Source organism: Grus americana, chromosome 5 (assembly GCF_028858705.1).
Source record: "Grus americana isolate bGruAme1 chromosome 5, bGruAme1.mat, whole genome shotgun sequence".
NCBI lineage: Eukaryota > Metazoa > Chordata > Aves > Gruiformes > Gruidae > Grus > Grus americana.
The window spans coordinates 55,362,979-55,377,015 of record NC_072856.1 but is presented as its reverse complement, the minus strand read 5'-3'; the positions used below and the strand labels follow the sequence as shown (position 1 = coordinate 55,377,015).

The 14,037-nt window shown below is 37.5% G+C and overlaps 1 protein-coding gene across 5 annotated transcripts in view; it reads right to left on the bottom strand.

The window, feature by feature from the left end:
• Positions 1-14,037, bottom strand: part of VRK1 (VRK serine/threonine kinase 1) — a 62,518-nt gene that overhangs the window by 26,533 nt on the left and 21,948 nt on the right. For 2 of the 5 annotated variants that reach the window (XM_054828744.1, XM_054828745.1), the window contains exons 2-3: positions 2,441-2,602; positions 839-894 (exon numbers count right to left, since the gene is read on the bottom strand). In XM_054828744.1, the coding sequence (XP_054684719.1) occupies positions 839-894; positions 2,441-2,597 (213 nt within the window). In that variant the 5' untranslated portion in view covers positions 2,598-2,602. Of the gene's footprint in view, positions 1-838; positions 895-2,440; positions 2,603-2,986; positions 3,051-5,028; positions 5,047-8,949; positions 9,031-14,037 lie in introns of those variants that run through there. The other 3 variants (XM_054828741.1, XM_054828743.1, XM_054828742.1) reach the window with 3 other exon arrangements.

Below are 14,037 nucleotides of genomic sequence, written 5' to 3'. Positions count from 1 at the left end.
TATTTGCTTTTGTCACAGGACCAGAAGTACCACGAAGATAATGAATGATCTGGATCTACTATGGCTATTCCCATATTCCCAGATATTTTTACTAAGACTTTACCAGGTAATCATATATAATAGTAGGATCTATACAAAATAATCTAGCAAAATTTAAAAGAAAATACTTTATACCTTAGGAAGAGAACATTATAGCCAAATCAAGTTAAATAAATATTTTTTATTTTACGATTAAAGACATAAGAAAATATCAACTAATAAAAAGAATTTGCTGATTTGCTACAATGGGCTAAAAATAAGCTATCAACAATGCTTATTCTCTCTAATCATTAGGTTAAAAATTTATGCATCAATATCATTTTAATTCAATAGAAATTAGAATACGTATGTATTTTATGATAAAACATTTAAAGGACTTTATATCTGTGGGGACCTTGGGAATCAAAGTTTTGCTGTTTCTACTCCCAAGCCATCTGTCAGCTTACCAACATCCAGTGAGCAACAGTTCACACAGACTCACTGTTGAATCACAGAAATTCTCCAAAAGCTAGCCAGATTTCATTCATTTTGTGATATCTGGGCTGTTTACAGGAAGCAGCAAATGAAACAGAGTCTGATCCAGTTCATGAACCTTTTTCAACTCAGTTGATGTTCCATTATCCATCCTTATACGTAAGAGTCCCAATTCTCAGCAGCGTTCTTCTATATCACCACACTTTTATTTTAAACAGCACTATGCAATTGTATTATTTTCAGTCAGAACTTGTTTTAAATTACACATACTATTCTAGAACAAACATTTTCAAGTTGTGAAGTAAGGATTCAAATGCTCTCTTACCACTTTTGCAACATAAGGTGCATCACTGCCAACCGACTTTGAAGAATTAACATCAGCTGTTAAAAAGGAAGCGTTTATTAGTAGTAGGAAACTGTCACAAAACATACACTTATTTGCTATGCAGCATAGAAGAACAAATGACAAAGCAATTAAGAACTGATGTGAACATGTATCAGTACCTTAGACTTTGGTAACAGAACCACTCTACATGGCAAAACTACTCTATATGGATATGGTCTTGCATTCTTCCTTCTGTTTAATGAGAACAGGTAGTTTACTAAAAAAAGGAAGGGTTTTATTATTCAGTAATTTTTTCCTAGTCAATAGCATTTCTTTCCTTCTCTAGGACTGTGACAAACATACACAGTTGTGGATATAGAGATGAAAACCACATTCTCTCAACTATTTTGCCACGTCACATATCCAAGTGACTTTCTGTTACTACTAAGCTGTTGATACTGGTGACAGAAGGAGATACAGGTATGAAGGATATCAAGTTAGGTAAGCACAAAGTACAGGAACAGTCAGGGGCACAGCTTCGTGCAAACGATGTGGAATCAAACAGAGGGCAAGCTTTGGCTTGAACAAAGAAGGAATTCTTAACACGAAGAACTACACAATTTGAGTGAGCTGGAACTCCAGCTTCAGTAAATTTAGTAGCTCATTGAGCAAGGCTGAGTAAGTAGTAGAGAGCTTCTTTGGCAAGAAGCCACCCACTGGTTCTGTTTTTCTTCTTAATCCACTTATGCTGCAGTCTGTTCATTTTGAAAGCAGGATGGATTATTAATTTTTTTTTTCAACTCGGTATGAATTCAGTGCAACTTTTTCACCAAGAGGAGGAAGACCATAAATGCATAGCAAACGAAAACCTTATTATCATGATCACATTAACTTTCATCCCTTCAAAATTGTTTAGAAAATGACTACAGCAATCAAGTTGTTTTTTTTTAATTCCCTGAGGTATTCTCAAGACCTCTCTTATCTGTTTACCTGTTCAGATAACAGAGATACTAAGTATGGAACACTATCCACTAAAAGCAGTTTTCCTTGAATTCAATAAACAGCACTGCAAAAAAATATCTGTGCTGATGCTTTAAACTGTAAAGTCCAAGATTTCAATTTGTTTTGAGCATTGGTTACAGAAAAAAAAAAAGTATATGACTTATGTCAGAAGTTCACAAGACAATGAAAAAGTCAAAAGCAGCAAAGTCAAAATCAGCCAAAATACTGGCCTCCATAGAGTATGCTTGGACAGTTTCATTTCAGAATTTGTGATATAAGGACACTCATACAAAAATCCCTTCTTTCAGTCAGACCAAAAATCAAATTTAGATAAATACTAACTATCCTTTCACTGCTAAAAATTAATCAAGATTTTGGTTTAAAAAATGAATGAATGACATACAACCACAGTTCTTACACAGACCATTTGTCCATTCTTGTCATTTTTCTCCAACGCTCTGAACCAAGCTAAGGTTCTAGTAAAAATATCACTTGAAGACACTCTGCATTTCTAACTTAGGGTCCATTTTTCATTGCTTTGAATAAGGATAAACATCTCACTCTCCACTTCAAATCATTATCAAAGATAACTACACTTACCAAGGTATAGGCGTCCAAAGCCTCCTTGCCCTATAGGGACACCTAATTTCCATTCTTTTCTTGCTGTATCTGCTAGAACCTCCCCCACAGCAAACACTTCAGCAAGTTTCCTTTTTGCAGGGGCTCTTTTTCCAGCAGTCTTCTTCTTATATGGCATTTTCCCTAGAAGAAGAAGAAGGAACGGAAGGAAAAAGAAAAAAAGCTTACATTACATACTGACCAGACTTATTTTCTGTAGAAATGTTAGAAACATGAAAAAGTATGGATTGTTTAAGTTTTAATTTGTTACTACAAAGATACTTTAAAAGAAATACAGTAAGTAGTATCATTGGCATGAATTCTAAGTGAAAAACAACTAAATTTTCCAGGCATCACAAAATTTGACAGCAAAAATCTTCACGAGAGAAACCTATTAGAAGACCTTGTATAATACATGCAAGAAAAATCTCAGAATCTATTGTTATCAATGACAACCAATCATAGGTCTAAACTTAGAAAAAAAGCAAACTAATGAAACAAAGCTCATCAGTTTTCCAGGAGTGAAACCTGCTTATTGAAGAAGTGTCATATAGTCCAAGTCTTCAGTAATAATATGAGGAATTCCTCTTAGCTGTAAAAAATACCAAAAAAAAAATTAAGCCATTCAGTTAATTATTTTTTCTCCTATATAACTGCAAGTAACAAAAATGAAAGTCTGCTTATTGTTCGCAGGGCAGCATTTAGTAAATCATCAAACTAGTACATAACTACCTATTTTGAGATCATAAATGTAAAAGTATTACTGTTGTCATCTCCCAACCTCAGGTCTCAGATAAGTAATATTTCCAGAAATAACTTAATGGCCCACGGGAACCAAACACGTGCATCTATCTGCAGAACAGGCCTCATTTTGAGCAAATAAATGTTTCGAGTTTTTAGCAGAGCCAGATTTTGATTCAATAAAAGAACTTACTGAATATGCGGCCATGATATGGCAAAAAGTGCACTAGATCTTGTTACATGAAAGGCCTTCATGATTTGTTTCATAAAGAACTGATCTTTACCTCTACCTTATGAAGATAAAAGGCATACAGAACCACATTACTGGCTAAAAGATATCATTCTGACTGGTGGGATTTTATTATTATTATTTTATTTTGCTCAGGGAAGCAGGAAGGAATATTAATACACAATTCAGGAAGATTCTGGATAGCAAAATATATTTTTCCCCATTAGTCTAGCTACTCAATACAATAACCCTAAGCCAAATGCAGTTACTTAACATCAGTTTTTATCTTACAGTTCTCATGTTCCTCTAGGACTTTTTTAATTTCCCAAACAGAAAACTAGATAACTAACAGCTGTTCCAAAAGTGTTCCCCCCTCTACAAGCCTCTTTTCTTCACAAAACTTTCTTCCCCAAATAATGTCTGTCACCCAGCTAACATCTGAAGAGAGTAGCCCATACCCATTTTTCTGTATTTCTCCCAATATGCAAGAATAACTGTCAAGTTTCCTGAAAGTGTTACTCTGTCCACTAACACTCACGTCTGCAGCCGTGACTGACCAAATCTCTAGGTGTGGAATGTGACTGAATAAAGCCCGACCAGGGTTGGAACACTCCCTGGAGACGGGGAAACTGATGACGCACCCAAGGAGCCCAGTCGATATAACAAAGGAGCTCACTTTAGCTCAACACAAAAGGGACCGGTGAGGGGGCCTTTGTTTTAGGTAAACAGCTAAATAACAGTTGAGGAGCTCAATTGAGTGGATCAAACGGTGGTGTAAATGTCTCCCCAAGTCAGCGAGGCCAGCATGGGGGGAGCGAATACAAGGCTCAGCCCAACATGAAGAGTATAAAACCTAAACTACTAGTAAATTAATTTCAGACAGAGATGGGCTTGAGCTGGTTTCAAACCAGATATTCCTCTCCGGTGGCTGGGGACACCAGCACTGTGACAGCGTATTATAAGGACTGGTAAGGAATAAACACAGAAGAGAAGCTGTATGATTCCATGCCAAAAGCTCTGCTTTTTCAAGGTCTTTATTAATCTGAGAAGCATCTCTGTGTCACAGAATCACATTTAAATACCCACTGCGATTAAACAAATAACTTTGACAAAACAGTATTATGAAATACCCACATCACAGGAAGAGACTGGTATTTATCAATACCTATATAGCACAAGCTTCTTCATTATCACAAAAACAGGATGTTTTAATCCTGGATTACTTTCCCACATTTCCACTTACTTCTATACAGTAACATTCTTCCCTATAATCAAGATATAGTTTTGACATTTTACTTAAAAATTTTAAGACTAAGTTTACTCACAGCTTTTTCCATACCCTGTCTTCAAGAAACTCCTCTCTTTACACCTCTTCACTTTTTTTAAAAAAAAAAAAAAAACAAAACATCAATGTGATACATACTGTACTGCCTTAGAGGAAGGTTCTTCCTCCAGATTTTCTACAGGACAAAATGACACGTCCACGCACCAAATGCAATTCCAGCTAGCTCAGCTAAGACCATACCAATGAGAACATGATGGTGTCAAAGCACCAGAAGGAACAGAGTGGTAGGAATGGCTATGCCTTGATATCACTTACAGGAGCCGGCCAAAAAGAACACAGCAGACCTTTAAGCAGCTTCTCAGGACACCCAGATCAGTAAAAGGATCAAAACAAAGGTCAGACTCAAACCATTAGAAGTGGAAAATAAACCAGAAGTCTGGAGTCCCAAGACTGACTTGGATAAGGAGAAAAAGAAAGTGAAAAATCAGCAGTGTTGCCTAACAACTCAGTTGTGCAACAAGATCACACTGCCATCCAAAAGGTACAAAAACGTATGCAAAATGAGCGTACTGTCCTCAAGCTAAGAACAATATAAGAGACATGAAGAGGGCTTGAAAGACTGCATCTCTTGACCTCTAAGTTACTACAAATAATGCCAGCAAGACTTGGACAGATGCACTTAGGTGCTTGAATGCTGCACAGACTGCTGTCCAGTAAAAGAAAAATTTGTACCTTTTTTTTCAATAAAGCTAGCAAGCCAGCAAAATAAAATTATTAAAATGCTTCACATCTTTGACATTTGCAGTGAGTCTCTTGATGGTAGCCTCGCTTAAAAGGGAATTAAGTTTACTTAAAATAGCTCCTCAAGAGTATTAACGAAGGAGCTGGTGTTTCCCTCTTTTTTTTCCTTTTTCTGTTTAACGTGGTCAATAATTGTATGCCTGAAGATATTTAGTTTAAAAAAAAAAATAATTAATGACAACTTCCCTTTATCCATAAAAGCAAAAATTTAAAATGGACATAAGCTTGAACGTCCCCAGCTGGGAACCCTGCCCTTAACAAATACACTAGATACACATACATGGTTTCTTGGCTCTCTATATTCATATCCATCTGTTAAGATGGCACTGTGCCTACTTACAAGTTGGTCAAACTATCAGTAGGCCATAGGTGCCAAACACTGATCGCTTTCAATGGGCAGCATGCACAATACTAAGCACTCACTCTTTTGCAAAAAAGCTGTTATCCATGGAAATATTTAAGCAATGGCTGCACATGCTTTCACATTTATTTGGATAAATCCATTCAAGGTTCTTCTATTGATTGAAAGCAAAAACACCTGGAAACTGCAAAAATTTTCAACATGAGAATATAGAACTGGGGGGGGGGGGAAGAAAAATAATGAAAAAGATAATGGCATTTTAGTGCAAATTCTGTCATTCTATATGCTTTTCAACTCACAATATAGCAAACACAAGGAGTTTGTCAGGAAACTTATGAACCAGCAAACACGATGTAGAGCTGTCTACAGTACATTGTACAACTGGAATAAAGTCTTCTACTTCTCCCTAAAATCACCTTTAAAAATTCACACACACATAAAAAAAAAAAAATCACCTTTAACTTTCCTGCATCTCAATTACCTCTCCCCATCAGTAAATGGAAGTATTTTCTATCCCACAGGTATTGTGAAGCTTAATTCATTAGTGCCTGCAACCATGCTGAAGTCCTTGGAAATACAGTGCCATAGATGTCAAGTACTATACTATCATTCAAGTATCAAACAGACCTGACCCTACTTAGCTAAGGTATCTGAGAAGAACAATTTTCAAGGTGCATGATTGTAAACAGCAGCATTTTATGTGGCTACAAGATGCTCAAGACAAAGATTTTGCTACTAACAAGTATGCATAACAGAAGTCTATTTGTCTAAACTCTCTCCAAAAGCCTCTTAGTACTACAAAGGCTATTTCTCCTGCTTCTCCCTAATAAAACACCTTGGAAGAAAGTGAATACACTGTACTTCAGATATGCAGACAATTTTGCATCAATAGTGCTATTAGTGGTGTTATCTTTACAAATGTTGTCTGCAATGGTTGCTACTCTAGCGATACTTGAACTCTTAGAATAAATATGAACAGCCACTTCTCAATTTTTGTTGGCATCCACTCTCAATAAAACTCCGAAATTAGTATTTTGAAGGAAATATTTCTGCTGTGTGGGAAGTCAGACTGGTTTCTTCTTGATCCTCCTCTTTTTTCCTCTGAAAATTGTCATTTTTACGGTTGTTTATCTCAGTAGGACCTATTTTCATTCTCAACACAAAGAAGGCATGCTGGTGACCTGTGCTCCTCTTTATGAATAGGTAGGCCCAGCAAGACCTGAAATCTACTCGTCATTAATACTGTTCATCAGTCATAGCAAGACATCTAAGTCTGCCTGCAAAAAAGGAAATAAAGAGAAGCAAAAAACAAAAGAAAGTTTTTGCTCAAGTAGTAAAAGGGAAAGAACCCAACACTTTAAGACTTCTGAATACTGTAGAACTGTTTCATAGGAGGGACCACCAAAAAAAGTACCTGAGGTATCAGTGACTTATAATACCAAGTGCGGTAAATAGTGAACAGAGACTTTCTTGCTTAAGTTGGACATTCTGTGACTGGTCTATCATTGCATTATACTTTTGAGTACCACTATAATCTCATTTCCCAGTGATTAAGACATCTGACAAATAATGGTACTTATATAAGAAGAGGAGCTAGGGTTCTTTCCCCAAGAAATAAGAAAATGTCTTTTTAGACAAAATTAATAAATGTACACTGGTGGACCACAATTAATGAGAAGCATTTCATCACAATAGCACCATACTGGGCAAATTGAACACTTTTTTCTTTTTCATTTTTTTTTAAACACTACTGTGTGGCAGACTTTTTAAAATTTCAGAATGCAGCTTGTTCAGAGATAGGAAACAATCACTTACAAGAGGAATTACTATGTTGCTAGCTAATTTTAAATTGCCTTCTCAAGAATACATTTTCTTCTTTTGAAGAGTATTTAAGGTTCTCCTGAAAATCTTGAGCATCACTCAGTTATTGCATAAAGAACACAATGAGCTTTATAAGGTGCTGCCAAATCATCTGTCACTCCAAATCACCTCACCATCAAACCAACAGCAAGTACCTATGCATGTGAGTGAGGCACTTAAAGGCTTTTTGATAGTTTGGCATACTGTATAAAAATCAACAGCTCTGAAATTCATTAAGAATCCTACCTTATTTTGGGATTATCCCCAAGAATTAAGCAGACAGCTTATTCCTACAGAGGAAGTCACAAGTATTTTGACACAGTAATAGCTACATGAAGCTTCACAATAGCTTTTATATTTTTGCTAATGATAACAGGGGCCTATGGATTCCCTATTAATTACCAAAAGCCTTAGGCACAAATTGAAAATCCAAGAAAAGAACAGAGCTCACCCTGCCTGCATTCGTACAGGTCTTAAACAAGGAAGGTAAATGGCAAGAAGTAGCAAGTGAAAAAAAAACCACAACCACCAACAGACAGAAACCAGCTTAGCCCAGTTCTTACACAACAGGTCTGTCCTGATCCTAAAATTGCAGACTTTTATTTATGATTTGTAGGTTTGTATTTAAAAAATAAATAAATAAAGCAAAATTCAGGAATGCCTCCCAACCAAGGTGATATTTCGTTTGTTAGCCACACCGGGATGTTCCTGAAGGTGAAAAACCTCTAAGTGGCACTGAGTATAGCTGTTACTCCACCTCGCCTTTACGCTAAAAGAAAAAATAACCTCGAAGGAAAGCAACTTAGGCCGCTGCCACCAAAGGCAGGTTTACAGCCAACAGCCCATGAAGGCGGGGGAAGTGGGGGGTGCATCAGACGCCAGGAGTGAAACTGAGGGAGCTCTTACCCACCTGCCCCCATTCTCGCCCCCCCCCCCCCCGCTGGCCCAAGGAGATGCCACCGGCGCCACGGGCTGCGACGGGAGGGGAGCAGGGAAGGCGCCTTCCCTACCCCCGGTAGCAGACGAGAGGAACAGGGCCGAGCGAGCGCCAGCGGTACCGCCTGCCTCCGCAGGGATGAAGCGGGAAAAGCCAGTCGCAAGCCGCCAGACGGGCCGGAGACACACGGCAGGCCGAAGGGGAGGAGAAACAACGCCCCCAAACTCGTGTCCTAAAAACAAACTACACCCCAAAAGCAGACGCCGACTTCGAATACCTCCTCCGTGCCCAGGCCCGGCCGCCGCTCCTTCCGCCCCGTCCGAAATTCCCGCACTACGAGGGGCCCTAAGGCGGCCCGCCCGCCCCGGCGCTCACCACCCACCATCACCAGCGCCCATTGGACCGCCACGCCACGGCCGCCCGCCCTCGCCCCGCCTTAGGCGCGGTGCCTCCTGGGAAGTGTAGTCCGTGACCTCCGCGGGCGGCCGATTCCAAGAGCTGAAGTATTTTACAGGGTAGCTGTACGAAATCTCGGTGTTTTAAGCCAAAATAAGTTTGGAATGGTCTTTGTCTGGTTGATACCGTGTGGCGATAACCCTTGTCCAGGAAACAGGGCAAGACAGAGGCAGCCGGGTGTCCGGGGAAGAAGGTAATGCAGCAGTTCTCCATCTTGTATGACTGACGCCCAGGCCAAAAGCGACCTCTCCAGCCATCCCAGCACCAGAGCCTGTGCTTGCATATTGCCTCATCACGTACCATTACATACCTCATGATTTTACAGACTGTCCTACTTACCTATCAGGCCCTTTCTGAATTTACCAACTACAGCCTCACACAGTTGTGCGGTGGAGCTTTTCCCTACTCCAAAGAAGCTTTTTATCTACGCTTTGACACAGCCTGTGTCAATTTAGTCCTGACTTTTTTTTAATGGCTTTTGTGATACTTAAATTGTTTTGAGTGCACAAGAACATTTTCCAAAATTAATAATAATTGCAAAGTTTTATGAAAAAGAGCCCATGCCCTCGAAAAGTCGGCATGAATTCTGACTCTTCCCTCTTCTGGTTCTCTTTCATCCCCATCCCAATCTCCTTTTCTTCAGGTCCGAGTCAAATCATACAGTGTTGGTCCACCTAGGTCTGATCCATTTGTCATCCGCTATCACTAGATCTCCATCTTTTGTTGTCAGGTACAAATGTGTGCACACCCACAGTTGCTTCTGCCAAGCTGTGATGTGGGAGACAGGCGTGGAAGATTAAAGACATGCCAAAACAGGAGATTTAGGGGATGAGGCAGGAAAATAAAAGGACAATGTTTTTGTGTTGTTAATTTGCTGGGAGTTTTAAACCTTTTAAAAAAAGCATTATGCTTTCATGGCCACCAGCTTCACATGCCACAATTGTAGAAGTACTAAACAGCTTAAAACAAACTAAGAACTATTATTCCATACTATGTTCATCATGATAGTGCTTATATAGAATATTTCTTTGAAAACCTGGGCTACATTAGGAATAATAGAAATGTATTAGGAATACATAGTTCCTTGAACTAGGAATCCTGCAGATGTTCAAGAATCTGAGCTGTTCTGAATGTTATAGGGTACTACTGCTCTTAGGAAAGACCAAAAGATTGCTTGAAAGAAGTGCAAGACACTACCACACATGATAGCATTTCACTTTCTCTTTAATATTATTCTCTTTAATATACTATTGCCTTTAATATCAGATTACTGGGATCGTGAAAGCATTTTAAGATGTTGATATATAAAATAAAATTAAAAATATAATAAATATTCCATTAATTCCCTTAGTGAAAAGCTAATCTTTGGGATGTCAGTGTGAAAACAGTCTTAACAATGAGGCCATAGAGATCTAAAGTAGATTCTGTTATCCTATCTAAAAGTTTGGCCAAAAAATATTCTCTTTCTTGCATGAAGGAAGAAACCCGGACCTCATTGTGCCTCTGATTTTTCTCCATTGAGCCAGAAAAATTAGTCAGTTTTAAGCAAAAGGCACAGTTTCAATACACCACTCCTACTTCTTCTTAACAAAAAGCTAAGATTCTGCCAATAAACTGTCAGGGCAGACACCTTCATATATTATGTTTCCATATATTAAAGGGCTGGATTTTTGTTTAGCCAGTCTGGGTGCATTTTCTTTAATACTGCTACAGCTGGAGATTCTTCGAGTATTAACCAAATCCGAAGTGGCTGCAACTTTTCTCAGATGTTCCCTATATACTGTCAATTGTTTAACTAGATCTCAGAAAAGCAAGTATTGACCAAATAATCAAAAGCGTAGGACAAGTTTCCCATTATCATCCTTCATTGTAATGTGTAGTAAGAGCATTCCTGGAATGTGCTGACTACAACTGTTAAGAATTTTTAGAATTTAAAGAATTTATTTAAGAATTATTTTAGATTTGATAATTGCATTTGATTCTTCTCCAGAGGAAGGACTTTATATCTTTTCCTTAAAAGATCTCTAATCTTAAATGAAATGGGCAATCCAATGTATGTGCGCACTACAGATACAGCTGGTAAGAACACTTCAAATGCTACTTTTAGATAATAGGAAATACGCATTATATACTGTACCATAGTATATAAGCAGTTAGATACTTTTAATTTACCAATGGGATAAAAAGTATCACATTTTGAATATGGCTTGACAAGAACATCTGAAGAGATAGTGATCAAACTGCAGTATAAATTCTTCTAAACCAGCATCTCATAAAATAACCTAGATTGATTAACCTTGAAAGTTTTCAGAAGACTGGTGAATCTCCAGACTAAATGGAGAATAGCCATTTCACAAATGGCTATTCTTTCAGGAGAGCTACGTGTACTCATCAATTCCAGAAGACATGCAAGTTACATCCTCATTACTAGGAGACTATTAAGAATGTTCCTCAAAAGACTCAAAATAGCACAAAGAACATTTGAATCCTCCTACCTCACAAAAAAAAAAAAAAGGCAAAATGTTCTGAATGATTTAGCCTCACAATTTCATTCTACAGTAAGAAAAATGAGGCATAGATTGATTAAAATATTTGCTTAAGGTCTTCAGAGATTATTAGGCAAGGTCAGAAATGTAGCCCAAATCTCTTAAGCGGGTTCAGGAATGCATGAATGTGAGGGTTCCAGTAAAAATACCAAATAAGAGAATGCCAAATGTCTGCAGGTAGTGAGATAGTGTGTCATACTTCAGTTAGGCTCATTTCTGCTTTAGCATAGAGTTTTTCAGGCTGTGATTCATGGACTAAAGGTCTGCAAGATAGCAGAAGGGAATATTGGAGCAAAACATGCAAACATGCATTTCCACATACAGATGCAAGTAAGCAAGGAACAATCTAGAAATGTAAAAGTAATGCAACATTTCCCTTAAGTTTTGTTCATGAAAATTATTGCCATAAAACTTCACAAGATTGTTGTTTATTTCTTTATAGAAGGATTAAATGACCTTTGAATTTTAAAAGTTATTAAAGGCCGCAGTGGTATTTTTGCATGATGTTCTTCACATTTACACTCTTCTAAAAATTATAGAATCAAATGGCTCAGAACTCCAGCATGTATTCCCTTTCTGCAGTCCTTTTATTTTTCTACTTTGCGAAATGAGAAAAGTCTTTATACATACCACAAACACCTTGCCATACTACACACAATGCTTTAAAAAAGTGAAAATTAAAAAAATAAAATTAAAAAAATTAAATCGACAGACAGTTCCAAAATGAATGGGGAGCCTGTGCCACCACAGATGCTTGATAAAAGAGTACATATGCACTGCACTTGGCTGTCCTAACTGAGGTTTGAGGAGCACAGACGGGAGTAGAGATTAGAGATTACTGTTCCTAAAAATCACGACAGTAGTTGCTTCAAATTACAGTCCTCTTGAAGTGCTAGACCAGAAAAGTTTTGCAAAAAACCTGGTGGCCAGAGGCCATAAACAGTTTGAGAAGGAATAGCGGTATGATCACATTCCAAGAAGTAGTTCTTGACTCAGTAGCCTTGTGTTAACCATCTGCCCACAGTGTACCTACTGTGGTGTACAAAGAATTATGCTTCCCATCATATCTCTGTATTATCCTGCAGTGTGAGTATACTGACACTGGGGGAAAAATGTGGTTACTGCAAACTTTCTTTTTTTCCTCTCATTCACATTTCACACTATTTTTCTCAGTGGAAAGATTTGTATAAGTTAAGTGAAGGGTGTGGGTTTTTTCCTATAATGTACTTTTATTAAACTCTAAAAGGGTAATCATTATTCTCTAAAAATAGCAGTATGGCACTCCGGAGTTGTCTTTGTTCATCCATTAATATACATTCTAAGAGTATTTAAGTTGATCTGCCTGGTAGCCTCAGAGCTTGTGTGTATTTTAGGAGACAATACAACATCCTATTGTGTCTGAGTGCTGTTAAAAGGTAGCTAGGGACAAAATTGGTTTTGTCACGTGTTTAAGATCTTTCCAGGTGTCTTTACCAGTCAGACTAATTATTTATTTAGGTAGGAATTTAAATTTTTATTTATTAATTCCTTTAGAATGCAGTGAATAAGAAACCAGAGGGAATCAACTATTATTTTGAATAGTCAATCCATTTGATGAGACAATTTATTTATTCAATACAGTTATCACACACATTTCTAAAAAATTACACAAGATAAGGCTGTCACCTAAGTTTTCCTCACCAAAGGAAGGTACAATATTGTTTCATGATAGGATCAACTTCTTAAAGAACTTAATAAAGAATTACTTTGGCTAATAAATATTTACCCCTATTGCAAATGAAGAATCAGACACAGAGATGCTGAGTGAAGTTTGTTTAGGTTGACGTGACAAAGGAAATTTGTAATAAATGTCCAAGTAAGACCTGGATTTCTTGACTCCTAATTCTGTATTACAAATTAAAAAAAAAATTATTAATTATACTATTCAAAACATTACATTCAAAGTTAAGATGCTGAGGCAGGAAAGGTCTTTGTAAATCTTGCAGCTCTTTGAAAGTATCCTCTGTATTCATTCCCCCAGTTAAGCAGCCAAATATCTAAATGAAGGAACAGAATGTGGGGAAAAAGAGGTCCAAACTCTACAGAGTCTCCAATAATTTAATGGAAAGGGGATGGAGTATTAGAAGAATTAATAAAAATGCTGTGGAAGAAAAGCTACAGAGTCAGATCCATTGGAAGTTTCACTTTTTCTGGAAGTTTTGTGATGCTAACAGACATGTGATTTGAAGCTGTTAAAGAGAATCATTTTAAATAACTTGAAGCTTCTAAGGCTAGAGTTTGTTTGAAGTGCATTAAATTAATCCAAATTAAAGGACTTTCATGAGTTTCTAAAGGGTTTGTATGTTTTCTTTGGTCAGGGTCCA